This window comes from Podarcis pityusensis (genome assembly GCF_964106645.2).
Source record: "Podarcis pityusensis genome assembly, chromosome: 11".
NCBI classification, from domain to species: domain Eukaryota; kingdom Metazoa; phylum Chordata; class Lepidosauria; order Squamata; family Lacertidae; genus Podarcis; species Podarcis pityusensis.
In genome coordinates, this window is record NC_138036.1 from 49701870 (window position 1) to 49722041 (window position 20172).

At 40.0% G+C, this 20172-nt stretch overlaps 1 protein-coding gene and 1 long non-coding RNA gene across 3 annotated transcripts in view; one reads left to right on the forward strand and one right to left on the reverse strand.

The window, feature by feature from the left end:
• The first annotated feature begins 705 nt into the window (after positions 1 to 705).
• LOC308458511 overlaps positions 706 to 20172 on the forward strand; it is a 45296-nt gene continuing 25829 nt past the window's right edge. For both annotated transcript variants that reach the window (XR_013977501.1, XR_013977502.1), the window contains exon 1: positions 706 to 826. This is a non-coding gene — a long non-coding RNA (uncharacterized lncRNA). The remainder of the gene's footprint in view (positions 827 to 20172) is intronic.
• FBN2 (fibrillin 2) overlaps positions 1258 to 20172 on the reverse strand; it is a 138169-nt gene continuing 119254 nt past the window's right edge. Inside the window, exons 51-65 of the mRNA XM_080973330.1 lie at positions 16469 to 16534; positions 15107 to 15232; positions 14865 to 14984; positions 14559 to 14681; positions 13026 to 13157; positions 12171 to 12296; positions 10804 to 11010; positions 9729 to 9854; positions 9064 to 9186; positions 8384 to 8500; positions 7593 to 7721; positions 5942 to 6061; positions 5068 to 5299; positions 3787 to 3952; positions 1258 to 2166 (exon numbers count right to left, since the gene is read on the reverse strand). Of these exons, the coding sequence (XP_080829456.1) occupies positions 1801 to 2166; positions 3787 to 3952; positions 5068 to 5299; positions 5942 to 6061; positions 7593 to 7721; positions 8384 to 8500; positions 9064 to 9186; positions 9729 to 9854; positions 10804 to 11010; positions 12171 to 12296; positions 13026 to 13157; positions 14559 to 14681; positions 14865 to 14984; positions 15107 to 15232; positions 16469 to 16534 (2279 nt within the window). The 3' untranslated portion in view covers positions 1258 to 1800. The remainder of the gene's footprint in view (positions 2167 to 3786; positions 3953 to 5067; positions 5300 to 5941; positions 6062 to 7592; positions 7722 to 8383; positions 8501 to 9063; positions 9187 to 9728; positions 9855 to 10803; positions 11011 to 12170; positions 12297 to 13025; positions 13158 to 14558; positions 14682 to 14864; positions 14985 to 15106; positions 15233 to 16468; positions 16535 to 20172) is intronic.

The following is a 20172-nucleotide window of genomic DNA, read 5'->3' on the forward strand; positions in this document are numbered from 1 at the left end:
AAAACTATTGAACATTGACTTTTTAAATAACATAGCACTAGGGACATTTCCTGCACAGCCCCACTAAAGGTGAGAATTGCGGGAAAAGCTGCTGATTTTTTTTTAGTAGGTCAGAAATACTTTGGGTGATGAGGAAAAAGATCTGGGTACTTTCATCATTTCCCTTCAGTTAGTAGGCATTTTTCTCCAAATGCCTGGACAAAGCAAGGCAGTTACCAGAAAATAGGTTTTATTGCAGGAAAGGTGGTGTTGTATTAGTACAAAGGCTTACAAAACAATACCCCCTTTTCTCAAAACAAAATTGTAATTTACAATGTTTTCTTACTTCCATAAAGAAAATACAAAGTGAATGCAAACAGTGTGTGTAACGTGTTGCTAATCTTTGGTCAGCACAGGTAGATGCCTGGAAAAAAACCCAGATTTGGCATGTGCTTTGGGTTGTTTCAGATGTGAGGTCCTTTTACATTGCATATTACAGGTACCAGCTGTCGTTTGTTAGCACCATGGTGACATACACTTATTAAAACATAATGGCACAACATTTTTTAAAAAATACTAAAAGTAAACTAAATGCCAACTTGTTGTACAAAAGTAATTCTTATAAAATAGGCTATGATAAAATGAGGCATATTGTGTATAACTACAGTATTAATGAAAATTCTTAATTGGTTTCAAATATGCATTTTTTCTTTCTTTTTTCTGTGCAGCATGAATAGTGTACACATATGGCAGCCCTGAAGCAGCTCAGTCATATTTTATTTCAGCATTAATCCAAGCCAGCACCATACAGAATGAGGCATCAGGTGTTCCCTTCTAAGAATATAAGGTTTGTTTTCAGCTGCCCACGGTAATGCAAGTATGTAGAGCACCTTTAGTTTGTGGTGAATGAGGTGTTGTGTGACATTGAGGTTATCAGGAGAAAATACAGTACGGTTTGGCCTGCAATTGGTACCACAAGCAGTCCAGGTATTTTGCTACAGTGGTTGAGTGCCACCTTCCATTATTAGTAATTTCTGAAATGGAATCTAGTCCTCAGGGCAGTAACATAAGCATTAGTATTGAGGCTTATGGTTTCTGAAATTCTGATCACAGTCACTGATGATAAGGCATGGCTTAAATACCCTACTTGGAGGGGGAAGGATGTTTTGACCCTCCGGAAATGTAATACAGTGCTCATTCGCCTTCATGATATTTTAAAGAACTGCCTTTATGCTTTGTGGAATGACTGGCACAATAGTGAAAGGACACTTTTTTGGGGGGGGGGGGGGAGAATCTCTTGGTTTCTCTTTTTTGAAAAGAAGAACCTCTTACCTGTAATAGTTCAAATTCATAAAATCTCAAGGAAAAACAGGTGTGTTTTCCTTTTTTTGTGTTAACGTAGTTTGCTAAATTCTCATATATTACTGCATTAAAAATAAATAAAATCTCTATTTTTTAATTTAGGAACTATAGCAAAATACCCAACGTGCTAGACTGCTAATAGGAAAAAAGTAGCTCACATTTTGTGCCATATGCTGACCTCTTGAGCACCAGTATACTTTAAACTGAGGTTATATGGAAGTTACAGTAACCATGATTGGCATTGTAGTCAAAAGCTTTGGCCACGGTAAAGTCAAAGGGCCATTCTGCAGTCTTGGACAGGATGGAAGGACTCAGAGGTTTCTGTCCTTGGTAGTTTTTGGTACTTTTGAAAAAGTCATTGTCTCTCTTTAAAGCTTTCAGAAAGCGAAGTATGTTCAGATGTATAAGTGCATGAATGGAAGTGAATCATTCATGAAGTGGAGCGAAGGACTGGAGGTTTTAGTAGAGTTCAATCCAGAGCCTCATTTTAAGAGCTTCTCCAAGCTCTCCTAGGAGGTAGTTGTCCTCATTGCTTTCTTCCAGTTTCTTTAGCTCATTCTTTTTGTAGAGAGGAACGCTAGCAATTTCCAGTGCGTAAGTGCCGGCAATTGCCTTTTTCTTGGCAATCTGAAGGTAACTCAGCCCGTCCTTCTGGTGTATCCGGAAGATGTTATTATGATTACCAAAGGAAATCAGATAGCGGATGTGGTTTGTCAGGGGCTGAATTGCAGGAATGAGATCTAGGATGTGTTCTTTATTGCTGAGCCCAGACACATTGACTCTCATCTTCAACGGGTGGTCAATGTCCAAACTTTCCAAACTGATCTATAAACGAGAAGTGAAAATGAAAGTATAGGCGAACCCCATGATCTGTCTTGTTTATACCGTTCTTACAGCTGTTAATTGGTCCAATTTACCAAGTGGCCAAGCTTGCTGATCACACTAAATTGTTCAGGGTTGTTAAAACAGGAGGAGTTTGCAAAGAGACCTCACAGGACCTCTCTGAACTGAGAGATTGAACTTCATTTGTGATTTTGCTGCCTATTGAAAACAAAACTGATATTGTAATGCCATTACACAAATCTCTGGTGCATTTGGAATTCTGTGTACAGTTCTGGTTGCTGTACCGCAAAAAAGGATGGTGTGGAATTGGAAAAGGTTCAGAACAGGGCAACCAAAATAATCAAGGGAGCAGCTCCTTCGTGAGGGTATGTTATAACATTTGGGACTTTTGTTAAGAGAAAAGGCAAGTAAGAGGTGCCATGACAGAAGTTTATAAAATTATGCATGGCATGGAGAAAGTGGCTAGAAAAGGGTTTTTCATGAAGGACAAGGCTTTCCATGACCCAGTTGCTGGAAACCACAGAAGGGGAGAGTGCCCTTGTGCTCAGCTCCTGTTTGCAGGTTTCCCACAGGCGTTTGGTTGGCTACTGTGAGAACAGGACACTGGTCTAGGTGGGCATTGGCCAGATCCAGATCCTTCTTATGTTTTTACCACCTCTCTGGTTATTGCATGTGAAATAGGCAGGCGCTGGCTTATACCAGGAAGCTGCATTTCAAGAGGCTGGCTATACAGTTGGGACTTTTGCCACAGTTACAGCTAGGGGTGACCTTTACAGACAAATACAAATATGAGCATCTGTGCAATACAGTGGTACCTCGGGTTAAGTACTTAATTCGTTCTGGAGGTCCGTTTTTAACCTGAAGCACCACTTTAGCTAATGGGACCTCCTGCTCCGCCGAAGCACAATTTCCTGAAGCAAAGTTCTTAACCTGAGGTACTATTTCTGGGTTAGCGGAGTCTGTAACCTGAAGCATATGTAACCCGAGGTACCAATGTATAGAGATTAGTTTGAGTAAAGCTATACAACGTGGTAGAGCCTAAGAAATGTTCATGAACATTCTTTATCACAGCAGTTGATGGAACAGGGGAGGGTGGTCCAGTATGGAGCCCAAGGGTTGCATGCTGCCCTCAGAAACATTTGACACCCGCTGCCCAGCCCTTGTGCTGCCTTCCCAAAACCAGGTTAAATGTGGTGCTGGGATTTGGGAAGGAGGGTCTTAGATTGCTCCCATATCCTTCCCTAGGCCTACTTAGTGCTGGCCCAGCTTTGGGAAGGAAGCAGGATGGCTCTAGGTCCTGGTCAGATTCTCATACCTCCTTCCCAAAGCCTGGTGCCTTTCTTAGCCACCCATGAGAAGACAGCACTGGGGCTCACCCTGTGCACGCCAAAGCAGTGTACAGCTCATGGATTCTGTGTCAAAGTACTCTTGCGGCTCACTTGGTGTGAAAAGTGGGGCCGCCCTTGGATAACATAACCAACAAATTCCAACCCTTCCCCCAGTTTGATAGGAAAAAGCTAGCTACCTCAATTGGCCAAATCTATTCAACTTAGTTTAGGAACAGAAAGTGTAAACTAGTTTAACTCTACAGTTCTTACTTACCTCATTCAGCTCAGTTTGATTGAGACTTCTTTTCTTCCTGCTATCTTTTTTGGAGTAGCCATTAATCTTACACTCGTAACATCCTTCAGGAGACAAAGCATTCTCTTCATCCCCATCTAAGGGCAGATACTGGCCTTTATTAAACCCCATACCTGAGACACAGTGCCTGTTGGAAGAATATAGCAATTTTAATACTTGAAAATCTAAACCATCATGTGACATTTCCACTTGCTCAGTATGGAATCATGGCAAACCATATACTACTGAAAACATTCTTAAAATTTGGTTTCTGTTTTGAACATAAACAAGCAGTCTTTGAAGAAAGGTGAAAATGATACTCTGAGGTGAGACACAGGGCATCTTTGCAGTATTATACCTGGCTATTTCTGCAGCAATCATCTGGCAGTGGCAGAAGAGAAAATATTATCTCTAGGTTTGGGCACAATGTATTTAATCCTTGGCTAGTCCACGTTAGTTCACTGAGGAAGAAAACAGACTCTATCCAGGATATCAAAAGCACTACAAAACTGTTCTGTTGTATAAAGTGAAGAGAGTAGCCACACTTTTAATATTGTCTAATATGGGGCTTGATGGTGGACAGGCCTTGGTGGGTGCTAAGACAAATTTGATAAGAAAAGCAGAATGGAGCCAGCTGAATTTATAACTGGCTGGCAGAATTGCTAGAAGGTCCCTGGCAGGAATCAGTATTAAGATTTAAGCAAAAGCTGCTTGCTGGTGGGATGGACCAGTTTGCTAGCTTCCCAGCAGGTGGACCATTGCTGCTTACCAGAACAGGTAGGGGTTGTGGAACCAATCCAACATTCCTACCAGTGCATTTGCACTCCACTGGCCTCTCTGCTGCGTTGCCTTCTTCATCCCAGTGAGAATCACTAAACAACCTGCTGGGAAGCTAGTGTTGTAGCTTTGCCCCAACTGGCAAGAAATATCTGGATTTTAAGACTTGTTGGGAGTGATGTAGCTGGACGCCTAGGCCTGTGTCTTTGTAAAGGAGCAGAAGACCTCAGTTGCCTTGTAGTGTCTCATATTGCTGACTGTCTAAAGGCTGTCCTAATCTCCCAGCCACTTCAGAAAGGAAAGTGTGAAAGTTATGCTTCTTGTTCTCATATAATCAATCAGAAATAGTGTGTTGATAAAATACTAGATAACTAGAACACGTTTGCTAACAATTTGGGCCTTCTAGAAGGCCCTGGGCCTTCTAGAAGATTAGCATTATAATAAAACATACATGCTGGCTTATGGGAATCACCAGCAAATACTCACCCTTGCCCAACTCTGTAATATCCAGGTGGGCAACCACAAAGATAACCGCCTTCTGTGTTGGAGCAACCGTAATTGCAAGGGTTCTTAGTGGATGAACATTCATTTACATCATGGCATGCAGCTGAGAACTGATCAAAGGAAAATCCAGAGGGGCAGGCACATTTGTAGCTTCCAAGAGTGTTGTAGCATGAAGCTGAACCACAAATACTAGGATTTGAGCATTCATTTTCATCTGTTGGACAAATGACAACATATTTTTTTTAAAGGTATACAGAATTAACAGGACAATAGTAGTAAAACAGTAATATAAACAGGTTCTGAATTTCAGATTTTAAAGATTGGAACAGGAAAGTGCTCTTGCCATTTTAAGTTACAGATAGGTAGCCGTGTTGGTCTGCCATAGTCAAAATAAAAAAAATCCTTCCAGTAGCACCTTTAAGACCAACTAAGTTAGTTCTTGGTATGAGCTTTCGTGTGCAAGCACACGAAAGCTCATACCAAGAACTAACTTAGTTGGTCTTAAAGGTGCTACTGGAAGGATTTTTTTTATTTTGCCATTTTAAATAACTACAAGATAAAACATACTTGCTTTCTTTGACTCTTCCCACCAGAATTATTGTTTTGCTCTCCCTCAGCACCTACAAATGCATAGCCCCCTGAATGCAGACTGTAGCTAAATGTGTCCTTTGGCAACACAGAGCAGTTTCCATTAGCCGGCTAGGCATGGCGCTGCAGTCTTATAATCTATGCCTCATTAGTGCCACCTACTGATCTCTGCTGACCTGCTGTTTAGTTTCTTTGTCAGAGTTTTGAAAACTTAAATGTTGAATTTGAAATTTTGGAATGATCTGCTTGTGAAGTTTTGTTTTCTTACCCACACATTGATTCCACTGATAATGCTGAACATATCCTTGTGGGCAGCCACATCTGTAGCCACCAAGAATGTTTTGGCAGCCATGTTGACACCTGTGGTTTCCTTCACACTCGTCCACATCTGTAAAGTAATAATGCGGTAGATATAAGAAGAAAAGGGAGAGTTACAATTCTATACACACTTACCTTACAAGTTCTATCAACTCAGTGGGACTTATTTTTAAGCAACTATGCAATAGTATTGTGCCTTAACAAAATTTCTTCACAGGAAATTGGAGTTGGTAGTAACCCTTTTGAACAACCCTTTACACCCTCCCTGGGAAAATTCTATATCTTCTCCAAGAAATACAACCCCCCCGGATTTTAAAGGATACCTGTTCCAATATCTCAATCAATCAATCATTTATTATACAGTCACATAACTGCTAAAGTTCTAATGTCTTATTGACTTATTCTTGCAGCTAGGAGGTGTTTACTGATACAACTAAAACCGATTGCTCCTCATTAAGTTGCCTTGGTAAACAGTTTATGACATTTTAATGGATATTTGAACATTTCATTCTTCTTTTCTTACATTAGATATGCTCACTGCCTTCATAATTTCCCTAAGTGTTTAAAGTATTTACCACCTTCCTTGTCCTTTGAAACATCTCTAGTTCTTACCTTTCTTAAAATGTTGGGACCAGAACAGGGCACAGTAATCCAGCTGCGTTCTAAGTAGCACAGGGTAAAATAATATCTCCTGTGTTCCACTTAGCTGCAAAAGGCCCTTCAAATTCTAAATTGCATTTAGAAGCTTGGATCTGAAAGTGCCCTTCCACGAACAAGAAACCTCTTCTGCTTCGAGAAGGGCTGTTTGCAACTTAGTGGAAGAGCTTTGTGTGAGAAAAGTGCACTGAAATCCAGATATGTTCTTCTGTTTATGCAAGTCTGTTTCCTATCTGCTGCCCCCACTTCCCAATTTTTAACTAGGTATGATTTAAATCTCACACATGTGTGCATAGCAAGCACTAATGGCTGGAATGGGAACAGTTCCCCACTGGAAAACCACTTTAAATCCTCAAGCCTTGATTAACAAATCAAATCTTGCTTTCCAATGTGGAACTTTTTGTGGTATACACACTGCAATGCAATCCCAGATACTTGATTATACAAAGCCTTCCGCTGGTGCTTGTACAGAAGTTAACTGGAAAGAACCAATAACTGAAAGGCATTTAATTCAGGTTCTTTGGATCCAACCCAGAATTTGAGATCTGGTGCATACATAATAGTGAAACTTAAACATTACTGAAAACACGGCAGTGGCAAACATATAAATAGATATCACAGTGATTGCTTTAAAACACTTGCTTCAAAATATTGCTTAGAAATGTTTGCTTAGAAATATTCACCCAGCTACTTAGAACTAATAGAGTAAAAGGTATACCTAATGGAATACTTATGCTGCTGTCTCATTAGACTCAACTAGCTGCCTAAGCTAAGGCATTCAGATTTTGAATGTTGTGTTGCAATGAAGTCCCATAATAAACCTGTCTATGCTCTTATGAATTTATAGTATAAGCTCAGTATGTAATATTATGTAAATAGGGCTATGATCTTACACCTTCTGCAAATATATCATCTACAAATAACTTTTGATGTTCGGATTTTACCATCACAGTTTAATCCAGTTGAGTCTAGAGAGAAACCTCTCTGGCATTCGCAGGTGAAACTTCCAGGAGTATTCTGACAGATTCCTTTTGATCCACAAAGTGAAGGCTGTGATCCACATTCATTGTTATCTAAAAAGTTATTCATTTTTATGAATCAGATTGAAAAAAGAGATCTAATACAAATATAGAAGTATATGGCAACGGATATATACATGCTTGAAACTTGCACATTTCTATAGCTATCAACATAGCACATGATGTTGACTAGGGGTTCAGAATATGATAGATTGTGGGAATTATTTGCACCCACAGTGCTACTGCCAGATGCAAACTAAATATGGGGTTCTCTTTTGAAAATATTTCATTCCACATCATTAACTTTGATTTAAATCTGCAAGGTGTGTGCTAAAGGTCAAAGAAGATTATGGACATTTGGTATGCCAATAAAAAATACTTTTGAATGTAGTTTTAAGCAACTGTAACTTCAAGTCAGCTTTTAATAATGCTTTACTCCTTTGTCTCTGTGTTGGTTACATTTACAATGTAATATTCAGCAACTGCATAAAAATCATCAGTGAATGCTTTTTTCATTTCTTCTAACATTTTTCTTTATCTACATCCCCCCCTTGAACTTCTAAGTAGTGCAGTGATGACAAATATCTTTATACAGTTGTGTTGTTGTTGTTGTTGTTTTAAAAAATAATTCTACACAGATCAGATAAAAAAATCAGGCAATTAATGTGACTTATTTGTTTTTATGAACGAAAATTCATTGTTTCAATTGAACGTACCAATACAAGCCGTATGATGTTGTGTGAAACCCGGTGGACATTTACATGTGAACCCTCCCAAGGTATTGACACAAAGGAACTGGCAGTTGTGCTGCTTAGTTTGACATTCATCAAGATCTAAAAGTGAAAAAGAGGTAAAATGTATTATGTTCAAAATGAAAGCAGAATAGTTATTTACTAACAAATTATCTATATCGCAGTCAGGAAAATTATGATTTCCTCTTAGTTACAAGGCTCTTTTACATGCTTACCCCATGCTTGGCTTGAACGGTTGAAGTATAATTCTATAATTAAGAAGCAAAGCAGAGCTGGCTGCCTTTACCCAACTTGTCAAGACCCTACCTCTGTTTTAGTCAGTCTCAGATACACCTGGACAGTTTTGTGCATCTGTGCCTTCTAGGGAACACTGCCCAAGCCTTCTCTGCCTGCAGCAGAAGCATGTAAAGGCTCTTGCAATATACAATTGAACATACTGGGCCAAACTACACCTTTTTAATACAAAAAACAAGCAAAAGCCTTGCTCTAGCAGGCCACTTTTATTCAAAAGGAAAAGCAGCAGTGGGGAATGTACTCCCAGTCCAGACTGGGACCCCACACCCAATTCGCTGCCAAAAATTCAAGTATTACACAAGAAGGAATTAACAAATAAAAGCAACCCATCAAAGCACTCAGCCACTAACCTCTACAGGTTTTTCCATCTTCTTGCAGGATATAGCCACGCGGGCAAGAACACTGGTAACTTCCTTCACTGTTCTTGCAGATAAAGTTGCATGGTTTGGGAGACTGGGAGCATTCATCAAGATCTAAGTAGGATAATGAACTATTAGTAATTCAGTTTCTTGCTGGAAATAATATCTAAAGATACAAAGAAATGACTATTCCCCCCTCACACGGGAAATATTGAAAAGAAAAACAGGTGTGTGCTAAGAGCCATCTTGAACGCTATTTGGTGTAAAGATGGGATACACATTCAGTCAATAAATGCACAAAATGGGTGAATCCTTCTCCTAACATCCATAATATTACTATATTTCAGGATAGCGCCAATATGACCTCTGCTTCCTTTCCTAACTCCCAGATATGGGTCTGATATGGAGTGGGATTGGTCTGCTTAGACAGCGATAGCAACCCCTGCGTCACACACTCGCAGCTTATTTGTAAACCAGTTGTTACTGTCCCATAGCTTAAAGGGGGAAATTGCCACTTAGGGCTGTGTGGCCAGAATTTTCCCCATTTTGTACTGCAAAGTGTTCATTCACTTATGTAATGGAGCAACAAGGAAGGCTATAAGGCTGTTTTAAAGTCAACCAAAAAGAATGAATTTGAAGTTGGTGGTAAAACTTACCCACACAAGAAGTACCACTAATATCAGTGGTGTAGCCAACTTTACAAAAGCATCTGAAAGAGCCCATGGTGTTGATACATTGACCATGCCTACATAGACTTGGCATGACTTTACACTCATCGATATCTGTGGAATAACAGGAAATATTTCAAAAATAACATTTCTTACTGTAGCATAAGAGACTAAGGATGCAATCCTGATGTGGAGCATGGTCTAATTGCCTCATTCTGCACACTACTGGCAGGGGGAAAGGAGGCTGGACAAACAGTATTTCATGCCAAGAAACAGCCCATTTTACCTCCCATTTCCTCCCCTTCCCCATTGTCTCCCTTAGAAGGATAAATCCTATTATGCTTGGAATGTCACCTCAGAAACCATAAAACTGCACCTTTATTTGCTTAAGAATGTATTACACAATTTTTCAAACAAATTATTTATCTTTCAACAATACCTTATTGTCAAATTCTGAGTATTTACTTTCATTGTGTTAAGTAGAATTTGTAGGCTTGTCACACAAATACCAAACCATTTGCCTAGCTACTTACCAATTTAACTTAACAGAATTCATATCTGCCCAGCATCAGTGAGCATAAATTGGCTGGAATAAATAAAATTTGAAAACTACAATAGTACATGGTAGGTGGCCCATTTTGCAAGTCACATGGTTTATAGTTAAAATAAACTGAGTAGCATGCCAGCAGGGCACATTGCAGATATCGCAGGCACTCCACTCCTCCCTCGTTCCTACTGCTCCTGCTCTGCTAGGAAAGGAGCCACAGTCTGCTTTGCCATATTGTCTGAAAGTGGGATTGCCATTTGCGTCCCTTGGGCAAAAGAAGCTAGATATCCATTCAGAGTGTTCCGCTAAGAGAAACTGCTGCGCAGTTGTGTTTAATTTACAACACTGTCAACATACGCCACAAAATCATTGAATTTTTGGTTTGCAGAAAGCTTTCTGTCTGTTATTTTAACTTTACAGTTAGCCATCTACTCCTGTTTCAGAATAAAATACTGTTCAGCAAATTAGGAAAAATCAAATAAGACCCATTTATCCCACTTATCTATCAAACAGTACCTTGTCCATCGGTGGTGTACCCAGGACCATGTGGGCAAAGTTTCTTGTACTGGGTTGTTCCTGGGAGTGGGCAAACCTCGCACTGATTGCCCCAGCCTCTGCCTCCATCACAACAGCACTCTGATTTTGTGACAAGGTTTCGGCTGCTAGAAGCCATCTGGCACATTGTCTGCAAGACTTCAGCAAAGCAGAAACCTTCACGTTTATCTGTGAAGTGAATGTGAAGTAGCAACATATGGATTAGAACAAGGTGCACATCCTAGTTTAAACCATTTATTAGGTGCTCTTTAGCAATGGTTCTAATAGTGGCTTAATGCTGAGCACAATCGGCTTTTATTTGCATTAATACAACATTTACATATATTTCTAGAGTTGACATGAGGACTTCTGTTGTGATGGTAGTATACTAACAACAACAACAACAAATATGCCATAATTGTAATTTTTCCAGGTTAAATGCCTGGGAAGAAAAGGGTATCATATTCTATAGAACCATTTTATGCAATTAGCCAGCAAGTCCTTTTCCAAATTATCATACTTCATCACAGAATACTACCTGAAAACCAACAAATCTATTTTATTAGAATTATAAACTGATCCATTTTTTGTACCCTGATGTGGTTTTTCAATACCTAATTTTAAATACCACTCACAAAATACTATTTCATTTTAATACTACATACATGTCCATAAGTTCTATAAGCCAAAATTCAAATATACTTTTAGTAGTAACAATACACTGATATTTACCTTCCTTGTTTTTATGCATTTTATTCATGAAATTTTTTTAATACACAGTAAGATTACAATGGCATTTATTTACCAAATTTGTAAGCAAAATGTGTAAGGTAGGAATGTATGTTGGAATCTAAATGTTAATTATGAAATTTAATAGCTTTATCACCATCAAAGATCATTCTCTCAGAAAACTATGGGCATGCTATATTAATCTGTGTCCTGAGCACTAACTCTTAGCAATTTGATGGGGAATATCCAGTCTGTATCCTGAACAACTGAGCAATATATACAGTATAGCTCTTGCAAAAGTACACCTCTCTCTTGACATATGACAGGATAGCTTGATAGTAGGGCAACCCTGAAAATGGAACATTGCATGCATGAAAGGTGTTAAATCACTACTTGATATAGTATCTCCAGCTAATTTAATTAGTTTTCTCTCAAACCATCTGGTATTTTTTATTTTTTAGCAAACAGAGGTGGACAATCTTTTAATTTCCCTTCCTTGTAGATAAGACAGATACAAAAGATTTTGTTTCAGTCAACTACCACTTATATCCAAACTGGCAAAGATTTCTTAAACACTCCCTTCATTTGAACAGAAAATAATGGACTGTAGGTTTACTTGCCAATGCATTCAGTTCCAGATGAACTTGACTGGAAACCATCATTGCATTCACACCTGTAACTTCCAATAATGTTGACACAGTGGCCATTTTCACAGATACCTGGCTTGGTGCGGCATTCATTTTCATCTTCATTCAATACAGAAACAAAAAATAAATGTGTACAGAATCATAACGCAAGTTAAATGATACCGATACAATCAACAACTTAAGATCACTCAGTTGGGTTTCCCCTTCCTCCTCTAAGAATATGCTAACTGAGGCTGCAGAAGGACAATAATAATTGGAGACTGATAGTGTTGCTAGAAATAAGTCTGAGATGTAGGAGCCTGATTTCCTCTCTGTAATAATCCAATGCTATGGTGCTGAGGGTTCTCCTAGAAAACTGATAGGAAGTAAGAAACGTCAGAATTAATGCTATAAACTCCCAGCTTATGCTCAGCATATATTAGGGACAGGGAGAAATTCAATTTAGTTCACAATTTAACGGAAGCCTACATAATTCGTACTTCCCAAAGCAATATGCAAACTGAAATGCAACTGCCTTTCAAAATTCACACTTCTCCCAATTTTGTGATGAAGCTTTCCAACCAAAAAATGAGCACACATTAGAAGTGTGCATCAAATCCATAGGTGAGTGAAAGGAGCATACAAAAAATCCTAGTATCAGGGACACTGCTTGAATATACGTTAGGCAGCACTGCATACAAAACTGTGTCTATTATGTGCACTAACAATAGATCGGAAAAAGTCATAATATACATTAACTTTTATTCATAGCAGTCACTGGGTAATACAGGAATACTGAGTTAAATAGGCTCAGGTTCTTTTCTTGAAGCACCCTATTTTAATACTTACCCATGCAACCTTCTCCATCTGGTCTGCGGGTCATTCCAGGAGGGCAGATGCACATGAAAGTTCCTATCAGATTTTTGCACATCATACCTCTTGATTCACAGTCGTGTAGACCTTCTGCACATTCATCAAGATCTTTAAAAAATAACCAAGGAATGTATATGCTTAGAACATCAATCTACTATTTGTTCCGGGGACAATATTCTGTCAGTAGACTCCTATACATATGCACCCCAAAGTAAACTGCACAGATGGGGAAGGGTAACTTTTCTGAAATGTCCATTCCATGCACAGGGCCAGCTAGACATACAAAACAAGGCGTCTCAAAATGTGGATGAGCCAGTCATGATGGGAAGAGGGATTCAATTAGTTAGGCACTGGGGAATGGTTTAGGGTAATTTTTGGAACAAGTCATGCCTGTACAAAAGACTCCACTTGAACCAGCATGCAACCAGATAGTTGGGAGCTTAAAATAAAAGAAGTAGCAGAGCACCTTTAAAACTGATCACCAAGGAAAAATCAAAAAGAGCTGAAGAGTTTCCAGCTGAGGATAAATCATCCCTAAGGGATGAGGGTGAAAATGTTCATGATTGCCCAAACAGGAAAGAGGTAGGAAGTACCATTTGTACCTACCTGAAAGGTAGATTTGCATGTCCAGTGTAGCATCACTGAGTTGGGCTTACTTGTGCCTCTAGTGGACAAAGGAAGGAGTAGGTTTTTTTCAGGGAATAGGCTAGCCTCTCCTCAGTTTTGCATATTCGCTGAGAATGAACTGGCCAGAACTGAAACTCAGAACAGTGTTAACCTACTTCCTACAAGAAACAAACAACATAAAGTCCAGCTGGGCAACCAGAGGTGGCAATCAGTGTTACAGACCATAGAAGGGTGTGGCCCCAGTGATGCGACACTGGACAAGGAAATCTACCCCTCAGGTATTTCACTTGCCAGTGTGGAATTGCTAGGTTGGGATGTCGAGGCTTCTGACATCCTGGCTGTTACCAATCCCTGTCGTGATCTGCTGCTGCATCCAACCAGTGAAATAATAATAATTAAAAAGATCTCTGGACATAAAAGCCCTGGGCAAGCCACCATTTCTCCCTCTTCCAAAGTCAGTCACAGTGGGGAAGGAGGAGAAAAATTTGACAATACACACATGCATGTATACAGGATAGAGAAGATGAGGATTAAGAGGTTAAAGATTGAAGTGAGAAACACTAAACCAGGATGAAGAAGTGAGAGGGACCAAAGGGAACATGACTGCTTTGTGGAGGCAGGAGCAAAAAACTGAGGAGGGGCAAGCCAATTTCCTGAAAAACCTATTCCTGCTTTTGTCCACTAGAGGCGCACGTAAGCCCAACAAAACTGGCAAGCAAAATTAAGGCAATGAAGGCACAAAGGAGTACGAAGCAATTCAAAGTGGCCAAAGCACTGAAGGGTGCTTTCTTCTTGTCTGTGTTAAGTGAAATGTAGGTGATACATTTTGAAATAAAAAACATTTTCCTATGAAAGATTATTTTAAAACAAATAAATCCATACCTTTACACATTTTTTGGTCCTCTCTTAATTCATAGCCCACTGGACAGGTGCATTCATAGAAACCATATGTGTTTATGCAGCGAAAAGCACACAACAACGGGTTTTGTACGCATTCATTTATGTCTGGACAAAATAGAAACAACGTCAGTGTTATCCAGTCCTTAGAAATCTTCTTCCAAAAATAAAAAACAAACAAGCCACTCTTTCTTATTTTACTTCCCTTTGGCGGTAAAGGGAATCGGAAAAAGATTCAAAGCAGGTTAGTTGCCCAAATGTAGCCAGAAGATAAAACAAATTATAATTTACCTTCGCAGTTCATCATTGGCCCAGGTTCAAACCCGTCAAGGCAATTACATTCAAAGCTACCAATAACATTGGAACACGTGCCATTTCCACATGGATTGCCAATTGAACATTCATCGGTATCTAGGGTGTAACAAGCAAAACAAATTTTTGAAAACTAGGATGCAGGTCAAGTTCATGAAGTTTTAAAGATTACAATGCATGAAATTAACAGATTTTACATATGGCTTTGAATCAGCACACACCTACACAACGCACTCCGGTGTAATCTAGCTTGTATCCCAAAGGGCATTCACAACGGAAGGATCCATCTGTGTTTATGCAGTGACCGTTGGAACAAATGCCTGGGCTCTCAAGGCATTCGTTGACATCTAGAAACAAGAAAGTAACATCAAATCATTTGTACTGTTCTGTTTTCCATCTCAGGATTCCTTTAGTATAACAGATACACATTTTATTGGACAGTAATAGAATTCCCTTTACCCTCCCAAAGAGGAATAAATGAATAAAAAGGAAATAACTATTTCTTATGCCAAATCATGGACAAAATAATTGAATTATTATTAAGGACATTTGCTTTGCTTCTCTGATTAACAACTCGTTCACAGTGATAGCAGCAAAGTTATGGAAAACTTTCCCAGTGGAGATCTGCCAGACACCCTCTCTCCCTGTCTGTAGACAGTTGCTGAAAATGTTTTAAACTTCCAATGGTTTATATTTTGTGATTTGTTGCTTTAGACAAATGATTTGGTCTTTTTTTAAAAAAAAAGAAGAAGAAACTTGATATACAAAAAATTGAGCTGCTGCCCATTTGGTGTTTTAGTGCTGTTGTTTTTAGTACAGGCAGCGAACGTTTTAGGTGGGTCCGATAAATGCACAAATGCCCACATGTGCATTGTGTCAAACCCGGAAGTCACAAAAAGGGGTGGAACGAGGCAGGGGTGGAATGGCATGTTTGCAGGCTTTTTCAATGGTGTTTCAAATATATGCAATTTCATTTAAACCCGTGGTGCCTTGGAACATAACCCCTGGAGTTGCCTGTATTGTAGTGTTCTGCATTGTTTCAAATTTCTATTTGATAGTACAGTATTTTAATTTGTCATAAGCCACTTTGGTTGCTCTAAACCAACTTGGCCCTCCAGCTGTTTTGGGACCACAACTCCCATCATCCCTAGCTATCAAGGACCAGCGGTAAGGGATGATGGGAATTGTAGTCCCAAAACAGCTGGAGGGCCAAGTTTGGCCATCACTGCTCTAAACAGAAGATGGGATGATGGGAATTGTAGTCCTAAAACAGCTGGAGGGCCAAATTTGGCCATCACTGCTCTAAACAGAAGAACTGGATAGAAATTACCATAATGGCTAGTACACAGAATATAAATCCTGTGGGATGCATCTACTATCCTAGGCTGCCATGTGACCATTCACCAATAAGAGAAAGTAAGAACGTTTTCTGGAGTAAGATTTATGTTGTCTCCCCCTAATCAGGAATATTATTCGTATCTGAAAAATCAACACAACTTGCTTTCTAAAAGCCAGAGAATCCTGGAGTATAATTCATTAAAGAACTAAATAGTTTTAAAGTGATATCAAAGTAAAGCCAATACCTTCTCGTGTATCATCAATCCCAGGTATAGTCCCATGACCAAACGGACACAAATCCTGGAAAGCAACTGCACGAGAACGTTTTTTGGAACAGCAGCACCACAAAGGGAATAAAAATGGTAATGATTATACAGCTAACTAAAGCAATAACAGGCACACATATACATATATGCTTTTCACAAGTGCTACAAAAGGAGTTTACCCCCCTTATTTTTCTTCCATTCCCCCCCTTATTTTTCTTCAATATCCGAATAATGCGTAGTAAGTGCCACATCCATAAAGTAATCAGCAACTGTAGCTGTAATCAATATTCAATTTTTAATATAAGCCAATAGTGAAACCCCAAAGACACTGATTGCTTTACTGGATTTTAACACATGTTTAGCCAGCTCCACTTTCCTGTGATGATATTGGTTCCATATACACCATACATTTAAAGCACGTCTCCCCCCTTGTCTCAAAGATCCATTGCTCATTGTATAGTAATCCACAGTTAGTCAATAGAGCAGGTAGAGGGCCTTCTCAGTAGTGGCACCTGCCCTGTGGAACGCCCTCCCATCAGATGTCAAGGTAATGAGCGACTATCTTACTTTGGAAAGACATCTGAAGGCAGCCCTGTTTAGGGAAGTTTTTAATGTTTAATGCTGTATTGTGTTTTTAATATTCGGTTGGCACCTGCCCAGACTGGCTGGGGGAAACCCAGCCAGATAGGCGGGGTATAAATAATAAATTAATAAATTAATTATTATTATTATTATTATTCCTGAAACCACTTACTTAGAGTAGCTCCACTGAACTATTGGAAATTGGATCAAGTATCTCGTTGGACAAGTAGAGGCTCTATATGCCAGTCGTTTTGAAAGCCAACTAGGGCTGGGCAATATCTGGTTTTCAACATCACGATTTACCGTATTTTTCGCCCTATAGGACGCACCGGCCCATAGGACGCACCTAGATTTGGGGGGGAATAAAGGGGGGGAATTATTTCTCCCCCCCCCCCCAGGCGCGGGGCTGGGGTGGGGGAAGCCCAAGCTTCCCCCTCCCCCAGCCCCCAGAATGGGTCCCAGAGCGATGCCAAAGCTGCGCGCAGCTTCGGCATCGCTCTGGCAGCTTGCAGGGCTGGGGGAGGGGGAAGCCCGCCGCCAGCCTCCAAACCAGGTCGGGAGACAGCGGGATGGCACGCTGCGCCTCCCCGCTGTCCCCCGAGCTTGCGGGGCTGGCGGCAGAGAGAAGCACGCTTCTCCCCACCGCCAGCCTCCAAACCCGGTCGGGGGACAGCGGGATGGTGGCGTTCTGCCTCCCCGCTGTCCCCCGAGCTTGTGGGGCTGGCGGTGGGGCTCTCCTGAAGCCTGGAGAGCGAGAGGGGTCGGTGCGCACCGACCCCTCTCACTCTCCAGGCTTCAGCAAAAGCCTGCATTCGCCCCATAGGACGCACACACATTTCCCCTTCATTTTTGGAGGGGGAAAAGTGCGTCCTATAGGGAGAAAAATACGGTATCACCAGCTAAACATCACAATATCTCGATATATATCTGCAGCAGCAGAGGGTCCTGCCAAACCTCCCTACAGTGGCGGAGGGAGTGCTTCACTTCCCCGCAGCAGCAGAGGGCCTTGCCTTGCCTCCCCACAGGGGTGGAGGGCCTTAAAATGTAAGGAAGTAGTAGATTTAATAAAAATATTAAACTTCCATATAACATATTTAATATGTTTTCAACTAATTTAAGAGTTGTTTATTATCAGAGGGCCACTATATGAAGTTTGGGAGAAAAATAAAAAACTTTTGGAATGGAAAACACCCTGGTGGCTATCACCAATTGACATTTTAACAACCAAAAAAGCAAATATGGAAGGAGAAAGACTGACCTATGAAGACCTACTGATAAGATCAGAAAGCGGATGGAAATTAAGAACATATGAGGAGTTGAAAAACAAATTCACAGGCTGGCTGCAATTCCATCAAATAAATGCAGTATGGAAGGAAGACAAAAAAGTAGGGATAAATGAGAAAAAATCTAAATTTCAGATAGAAATAATTGAAGGTAAATCCAAGTTATTATCTAAAATGTATAACATATTACTAGAATGGGACACTAAAGATGAAGAAATAAAGGAGGTCATGACAAAATGGGCAATGGACTTGGGACACAATATAGAATATGATAAGTGGTTGAAATTATGGACTAGTGGAATGAAATTCACGGCATGTGTCACACTCAGAGAAAATTTGGAAAAAATGATGTATAGGTGGTACATCACACCAGCAAAACTAGGGAAAATGTACAAAACAGGAAATAAGGCTTGCTGGAGGTGTAAAATCAAAGAAGGCAATTTCTACCATATGTGGTGGACCTGCGAAGAAATGAAGAAGTTCTGGGAACTTATTTATAATGAGTTTAAAAAAATATTTAGATACACTTTCCCTAAAAGACCAGAGGCCCTTTTACTAGGAATAATTGGGGATGAAATTAAAAAAGAAGATAAGACACTATTCCAGTATGCCAGTCGCAGCTAGAATATTAATTGCACAAAATTGGAAAAGTTCAAACACCCCAACGATCAGAGATTGGCAAAAAAAATTATTCGAGTATGTTGAATTAGCAAAAATGACACAAAAAATTAGAAACCAAAAAAATACAAAGTTTATTAGTGACTGGAATAAATTTATGGTATACATTGAAGGAAATTATAGAAACTTAAAAACTATAGCAGGTTTGATATAAATCTTACGATGCGCAAACCATTAACAATTAATAGCTGCAGAAAAAAGAAAGAATTTTTATTAAGAAGCCCGAAATCTGGAGGGAAGGAGGTCAATGGGTGCGTAGGGGAAAGATTTAAATATCTAAAGATATAAAGATTCAAGGAAGAAGACAAAGAACTGTAATGGAAACTGATGTTATTTATGTGCTATGTATGGATATTTCTTTTGAAATTGTTGATTTGTTTTTTTCTTTTGGTTATTTAAGTGAAACTCAATAAAAAGAAATTAAAAAATAAAAAGAGTTGTTTAAGTGATTTACTGGTCAAGTTGCATCTGCTTCCCCACTCACAGGTCTAAGTGGAATCTGTGCATGCATAAACCCCTCTGAGTTCAACTAAACTTACTTCTACTTTCCTGGGAACTTTGATTGTCTAGCCATGGGGGTGGTCCCTCCTGGATTGTTAGCAGGCTCTGCAAAATTAGCTGAGCTCTAGGTGCAAAGATACTGGTAAAGCTGAGTTTACTGGTTTGTGTGAGGGCTTATCCTCATCTCTTACAGGTTAGGAGGGAGGAGGGAGAGAGCAAACAAAGCAGGAATCTCGGTGCCTACAAATTATCTGCAAAGTATCTCTAAGGTAGGGAACAAGGGTGGCGCTGCGGGTTAAACCACAGAGCCTAGGGCTTGCTGATCAGAAGGTTGGTGGTTCGAGTCCCCATGCCGGGGTGAGCGCACATTGCTCGGTCCCTGCTCCTGCCAACCTAGCAGTTTGAAAGCACGTCAAAGTGCAAGTAGATAAATAGGTACTGCTCCAGTGGGAAGGTAAACAGTGTTTCTGTGCGCTGTGCACTGCTGTACGCCGGCTCCCTCGGCTAATAAAGTGAAATGAGCGCCGCAACCCCAGAGTCGGCCACGACTGGACCTAATGGTCAGGGGTCCCTTTACCTTTACCTTATCTCTAAGGTGTACCACCTGTACCACCACCTGGGAAGCCGTTAAGTCTCCAC